Here is a 7,504-nt window from a genome sequence, read left to right as displayed (position 1 = left end):
GTGCAAACTAGCACATACCTGTTTTCTAATACTATCGTCTTCACTGTGACAAACTGGACATACCTGTTTTCTAATACTATCGTCTTCACTGTGACAAACTGGACATACCTGTTTTCTAATACTATTGTCTTCACTGTGACAAACTGGACACACCTGTTTTCTAATACTGTTTCTTCACTGTGACAAACTGGACATACCTGTTTTATAATACTATTCTCTTCACTGTGACAAACTGTACATACCTGTTTTCTAATACTATAGTCTTCACTGTGACAAACTACACATACCTGTTTTCTAATACTATCGTCTTCAACGTGACAAACTGCACATACCTGTTTTCTAATACTATCGTCTTCACTGTGACAAACTACACATACCTGTTTTCTAATACTACCTTCTTCACTGTGACAAAACGCAAATACCTGTTTTCTAATACTGTTGTCTTCACTGTGACAAACTACACATATCTACACATATGCCTTTCTTTCTGTCTTTTACTTCTTTTCTCTGTTTATAAGGAAAGTTCTTTGTTGGTTGGTGCATGTCCACTGATAAAAGACTGAGTGGATGCACCCTTCATTTATGCTGGGGTGTTAGCTGGTGGTGTAGTTCATGACACCCCACTACCTTATAACAAAGCCATTCTTGTGTGCTTAGTTTCAGATGGAAGGGTCTTGGAACACAATTATGGGATTTTACTCCCTGCACCTGAATCTTGTGATGAGTATGATCCTATCTCAGGTATTTCTCCAATATGGAATCTCCTGATTTATAGCCATACTCTTGCTCAACTGTCCATCTGTAAGATAGTGGATTGTGTAACAATCTGCTATCCACAATATGACAGTATCTTTGCCCAGGCAGGGGTAGCCTAGTGGGGTATCACTCAGTGGGAAACTGTATCCATCTCTCTAATATCTCAGCACCAAACCCTCTTCTGTCTTCAGTGTGAGATTCTAGTTCTTTGTGTTACAAAGAGGTTAGTAGCATTTCTGAAGGTAATGCTTTCATTACCTGAAAATGTATTTCAAACAGATACTCAACTCTCTGCACCACCTCCAACCCTTCCTCTTTACTTTTAGTGCATTTTATTAGTTTGTCTTGTGAAGTTAGTACATATGAGGATGTGTCACTTTCCTACTGGTGGACAGCTATTTGCTAATGATGATTACATCATAGGCTGGCACCATATAGATTGATACATGTTGGAGTGAGAGCTTTCTTCAAGGCTTATGACATGTGCAGGAGTTTTATTTGTAGTGTACATAAAGTAATAGCTTTTTGTTGAGTATTTATCTGAAAGATAGGGAAAATATTAACATTCATCAGTTAGGGTAAAATAAGACATAAATAACACAGGCCTGCTATAGTTTTATTGTCTTGAAATTTTTACATGTTCTACAGTAATTCTTATATGCTGAATCCAAAAATGATATTCATTTTTCTTCATCAGGTACAGATTTTTCACAAAACATCATAATGCAATACATAAAAGAAAGATCACCACACATAATTTTGAGACTAAAAGACATAGATTTCACTAAAAACTCAGTGTGAATGAGGATGCATATTTGTTTGACATCAATGTTCATCCATTTTCTTCAGTTTGTTTCTATTAAAAGTTAAAAACATAAAAATAAAAAATATTCATTGTGGTAAATGAAATAATAATTTGATGTAAATAAGGGTTTTATTTCTTCATGATTTGTAAAAAATCCTAATGTGATAGAAAAAAAAATTAATATTATATTTGAAATATACATAGCTGAATTATGGAAATCCTGTTATTAAAACCAAAACAACTTTTATGAAGTTTAAATGTGCAGGCCTGTGTGATTAGTTTAGCTAAAAGAAGACATTAAACAATCAATTATATTTGAGAAAGTAGGGCAGATGAATCAGTAAGATGGTTTTTGATAAAAGATCTCTAAGGTAAAATAATACAAATTTGAGTGTTAGAAGTGCTGGGTCAAAGGAGGCAGATTGAAATTCAAGATTATGTTCTTGTGTAGGTAATTTGTTTCTGTAAAAAAATATTATTTGACATGGTCTTATAAGTTGATTTGAGAAAACCAAAATGTTCTCTACATGTACTTAATATTTTTTTCTGTAAAGGGTGTTTTAGCTGAACAGAATATTGGAAGTCAAAAGCTAAATGAACTCGGGGAGACCAAAGAAAAGATTCTTTGTCAGACCCATTCATCTGGCCATGAAAATATCAATAAAGAATTAAATAGCCTCCATGATCAATGGCAAAATTTCCTTAGCCGTTGTGAAGCTGTCCGAGAGAATGTTTCTAGTAGAGTAGATAAATGGAACCAGAGCAATGACACATTGTTACAGCTGGAAGAATGGCAGGCCGCCAAGGAGAGTCAGCTCCGTGACCAACCGCTAAGAAATAGCACTGAAACAAAGATGCAGCAGCTTAACAGAATCAAGGTAGGTTTTATGGGACCATTAAGAGACAACATAGAAACCAAGCTGTATCAGTTTTAAACACAGTCAAGATAGGTTTATAGATGTATCCACTAATAGAAAACATAGAAATCAAGTTGTATTAACTAAACACAGTCAAGATAGGTTTGCAGATGTATCCACTAATAGACAACATAGAAACCAAGCTGTATTAACTAAACACAGTCAAGATAGGTTTACAGATGTATCCACTAATAGACAACATAGAAACCAAGCTGTATTAACTAAACACAGTCAAGATAGGTTTACAGATGTATCCACTAAGAGATTGGTTAGAAACTAATGTACAGCACCTTAATAGAGGTAAAGAAGGATCACAGAATTTTCTATGATAAGCAAGAGGTAAAGAGAATTTGTTGGTGTGCAGAACCTTTAACTAGCTGGATATGGTTTAAACTGAAATATGGAAAAGAAGGCACCATAAAGTGGATACTAGGGATAAAAAGTCACCCATAACAGAAATGTATAATTTTGGTAACCTTAAAGTTTCTGCCAGTTTTTAGCACGTTAAATTTAAATTTTGTTAAATTCAACAAAATTAAAAAGAAAAAGTTGATAGCAATAAATATTGTTTTAGTTTTTATTTTTCAAAGTTGGATTATTTTATTAGTTATTATAGTCTGTAAGGAAAACCGTTTAAGATAAGTACTGATTATCAGTGAATCTAAGTTTCAGATGGACATCAACTGCCTGTTGTAGAAAACTACAAATGTATAGGACGATGTTTCAAAAGTCTTCCACCCTTTTTTCTTCATCTACAACAGGCAGTTGCTGTCCATTTGAACTTAGATTCATTATGAATACTTTGCTTAAACAACCTATCAAAGATTACTGATTATCTCTTTAAACTAGTTACTGACAAATTGCTTTTGGTTTAAAATCATGAAAGTTAATACAGTATATATAAAATTTGACAGGACTTGGAAGCAGAAATCATATCAAAAGAAGAGGAGTTCACTTTAGCTACATCACAAGTTCAACAGATTTCAGGAGAAACAACTTTAGGTCCTCGATTAGCTAAAGTAAATAGCCGTTATCAGATGCTGAAGAACCTAGTTAAGGTGAGCTCAGATGAACTATGTATAGAGAAACCTAATAGTTGATTCAATTTGGTGAGAAAACTAGCTTTCTGATTAAGGATGTGACTGTTGAACTGTAAAAGTTTAACTTACATTATTGGACTCTCAAATAATTTTTTTTCTAAATGTAACATTATAGAATAATCATGGTACTGGATAATTCTATTTAACTGTAACATTAGAATAATTTTGGTAATGAATGATTCTGTTTAACTGTAACATTAGGATAATCTTGGTAATGAATGATTCTGTTTAACTGTAACATTAGGATAATCTTGGTAATGAATGATTCTGTTTAACTGTAACATTAGGATAATCTTGGTAATGAGTGATTCTGTTTAACTGTAACATTAGAATAATCATGGTACTGGATAATTCTATTTAACTGTAACATTAGAATAATCTTGGTAATGAGTGATTCTGTTTAACTGTAACATTAGGATAATCTTGGTAATGAGTGATTCTGTTTAACTGTAACATTAGAATAATCTTGGTAATGAGTGATTCTGTTTAACTGTAACATTAGGATAATCTTGGTAATGAGTGATTCTGTTTAACTGTAACATTAGAATAATCTTGGTAATGAGTGATTCTGTTTAACTGTAACATTAGGATAATCTTCGTAATGAATGATTCTGTTTAACTGTAACATTAGAATAATCTTGGTAATGAGTGATTCTGTTTAACTGTAACATTAGAATAATCTTGGTAATGAATGATTCTGTTTAACTGTAACATTAGGATAATCTTGGTAATGAGTGATTCTGTTTAACTGTAACACTAGGATGATCTTGGTAATGAATGATTCTGTTTAACTGTAACACTAGGATGATCTTGGTAATGAATGATTCTGTTTAACTGTAACACTAGGATAATCTTGGTAATGAGTGATTCTGTTTAACTGTAACATTAGGATAATCTTGGTAATGAATGATTCTGTTTAAGTGTAACACTAGGATAATCTTGGTAATGAATGATTCTGTTTAACTGTAACACCAGGATGATCTTGGTAATGAATGATTCTGTTTAAATGTAATACTAGGATAATCTTGGTAATGAATGATTCTGTTTAAGTGTAACACTGGGATAATCTTGGTGATGAATGATTCTGTTTGACTATTATTATTGTTATGTAGAAGTGATGGTCATGATAGTTCATGATTCTGTCTATTTGTATCATTTTAATTGCCATGGTAGTTAATGATTTTCTGTAACCACTACACTAAAATAGCCATGGTAGTGATAGTATATCATTTGATCTGAGTCTATAATAACCATAGTAGTTAATGATTTTCTGTAAGCATTAAATGAAAATATCCATGGTATTGATAGTTTATCATTTTGTGTATCTGAGTTTTTATAAAACCATGGTATTGATAGTTTATCATTTTGTATATCTGAGTTTTTATAAAACTAAACTATCAATACCATTTATAAAAACTCAGATACACAAAATGATAAACTATCAATACCATGGTTATTAAAAAACTCAGATACACAAAATGATTAACTTTGTTATTGAATGATTTTCTTTAAACACAACACTAGGATAATCAAGGTTACTGATTTGCTGTCTAGAGTGAAGCTTTGTAAAATTCTCTGAATAATAAATGATTCTGTCTAGGAGGCAACTGGCAAGTGGGAACAGTTTGTTCAAGAACACCAGGGTTTTGATAAAAAGTTGGAAGACCTCCAAGCATCACTTGATGAACCAGAAACTGAAATGACTAAGCTTACCCTATTAACTGGTGATATAACAATGCTTCAAACAAGAAAAACAGAACTTGAAGTAAAAAACCCAAGTTTTTATGTTTTGGTTATATTGTTTAATCTTAGATTTCATAAATTACGTTATGAAAACCTTGGTTTTCCAAATGATCCAAAGAAGAGTTTACAGTAAATAAGTGAAAAAAAAAAAGAAGCTAAAAATAGAGCTTTTTTTCAATTTTTTTTTTATGGTTAGTTGATTAATGTTTGTTACCTGTTACTGTTTTACTCTGGTGTTTAATACCAATTAACTTTAATATAACCATGATATAGTCACACTCAAGATACTGCCTAATCTACCACTAGACGGACGAACTTGACGTAAATGATCAACTTATTTGACATAGCTTACTCATAACATTATTTTACAATATTGTTGTACAAAATCATGAAACCAAATCTTCACTTTCTTTAGCTTTTTAATTAGGTTAGTGGTTAGTATTCAATATAGAATAATAGTTATGTTTACTTCTGTTGTTGAATAATAGTTAAGTTATGTTTACTTCTGTTGTTTAATATTCAACAGTACACATCAGTTTTATTTATGTTACCAGGCCTTGATTGAACAACTGTCTCAGCACTCTAGCCAGATTGAGAATATTTCTGAGGCAGGTGAAAGACTGTATCCACATACATCTCCAGATGGGAGAGAAGAGATAAGACAACAAATAAGGTAATGAATGTGTGAATTAAGTGCAGGAAAAATGTGATTGAAAGGCTGTAAAACATTATGGCCTAGTGATAACGGCACTGAACTTGCAATCTACATGTCATGTGATTGAACCTCATCACCAAACATGCTTGATCTTTCATCTGTGGGGGTTTTATAGTGTGACAATAATTTCCAGTATTTGTTTGTATGTTTTTGAAGTTAAACACAAAGCTACTCAATGGGCCATCTGTTCTCTGCCCACCACAGGTATTGAAATCTGGTTTCTAGTATTGTAAGTCTGCAGACATACCGCTGTGCTACTAAAAGGCTCCACTATTTATTGGTAAAGGGCAACTAAAGAGTTAGCAGTGGGTGGTGTTGACTTACTGCTTTCCCATAGGTCTATCAATTCAAACATTGGAATGGCTAATGTAGATAGCCCATGAGTAGCTTTGTGCAAACTTCAACAAACAAACATAAAATCAATATAATATGACATAACATAACGTTTTGGGACAATTTAGGACATATTGGTCAATCTCTGCTGTTCCATCTTCTAAATTAAATTAATAAAATAAAATAAAAATAATTAAATAAGTAATAAAATCTTAAAGCCAGCCTTTTTCATTCATATACTTATGAAGCCTTTTCTTAAACTCACTTAAATTTACTGCCTCAACAACATCTGAAGGCAACGTATTCCGTAGACCAACCAACCTAGTCTTACTATTCTCACTGTTAAATATAGAAAAAGATGATACATCAACACTTGTAAATTCCCTTTACAATCTTAAACACCTCAATCAGATTCCCCCTTACTCTTCTATTTTCAAGAGAAAACAGTTTGACAGATTTCAACCTCTTTTCGTAAGACAACCCCTCCATCCCAGGCACCATTTTACTAACCCTCCTTTGAACCCTTTCCAACAATTCACTGTCTTTCTAAGTTAAGGAGCCCAAGACTGAACACAATACTCCAAATGTGACCTAACCAGTGACCTGTACAATGAAAGTATAACCTCTTTAGACTTGCATTCAATATTTCTATAGATACAACCTAAAATCATATTTGCCCTACCACTAGCAACAGAAAACTGCTTGGATAGCTTTAGAGACTGATCAACTATTACACCAAGATCCCTTTCTTTCATAACACTGTTAAGGTTATTCCCATCTAAGTTAAGTTATGATAACCCACATGCATTATCTTGCATTTATTATAATTAAAACTCATCTGCCATTCATTTATCCAACTCACTAAATGATCTAAATCGTTTTGTAAAGCAACAGCATCCTCTTCACAGCTAGCAACACACAGGACCTTAATATCATAATATCATCTGCAAATTTAAGTAATTTATTGACTATTCCTTCATCTATACACCTGGAAAAAAGTTAAGCACCCCCAAATATTTTTCAGGATTGCTTATTGAAAATAAGGTTTAATTTTCATGATGTTGAGCAGTGTTCATAATTTCAAACATAATTAAAAGGATGTGAGCGTTCAGGTGTGACATTTAAATCAGGCGCG

At 32.5% G+C, this 7,504-nt stretch overlaps 1 protein-coding gene across 1 annotated transcript in view; it reads left to right on the top strand.

The window, feature by feature from the left end:
- LOC106468616 (nesprin-1-like) overlaps positions 1-7,504 on the top strand; it is a gene marked incomplete at both ends in the record, with an annotated part of 121,329 nt that overhangs the window by 8,205 nt on the left and 105,620 nt on the right. The window contains 4 exons of the mRNA XM_013929045.1: positions 2,116-2,439; positions 3,393-3,536; positions 5,179-5,343; positions 5,876-5,994. Of these exons, the coding sequence (XP_013784499.1) occupies positions 2,116-2,439; positions 3,393-3,536; positions 5,179-5,343; positions 5,876-5,994 (752 nt within the window). The remainder of the gene's footprint in view (positions 1-2,115; positions 2,440-3,392; positions 3,537-5,178; positions 5,344-5,875; positions 5,995-7,504) is intronic.

This window comes from Limulus polyphemus, unplaced genomic scaffold (assembly GCF_000517525.1).
Source record: "Limulus polyphemus unplaced genomic scaffold, Limulus_polyphemus-2.1.2 Scaffold3079, whole genome shotgun sequence".
NCBI classification, from domain to species: Eukaryota; Metazoa; Arthropoda; class Merostomata; order Xiphosura; family Limulidae; genus Limulus; species Limulus polyphemus.
Note: the sequence above shows the minus strand (reverse complement) of the source record. Positions and strands in the feature narration are given on the sequence as shown.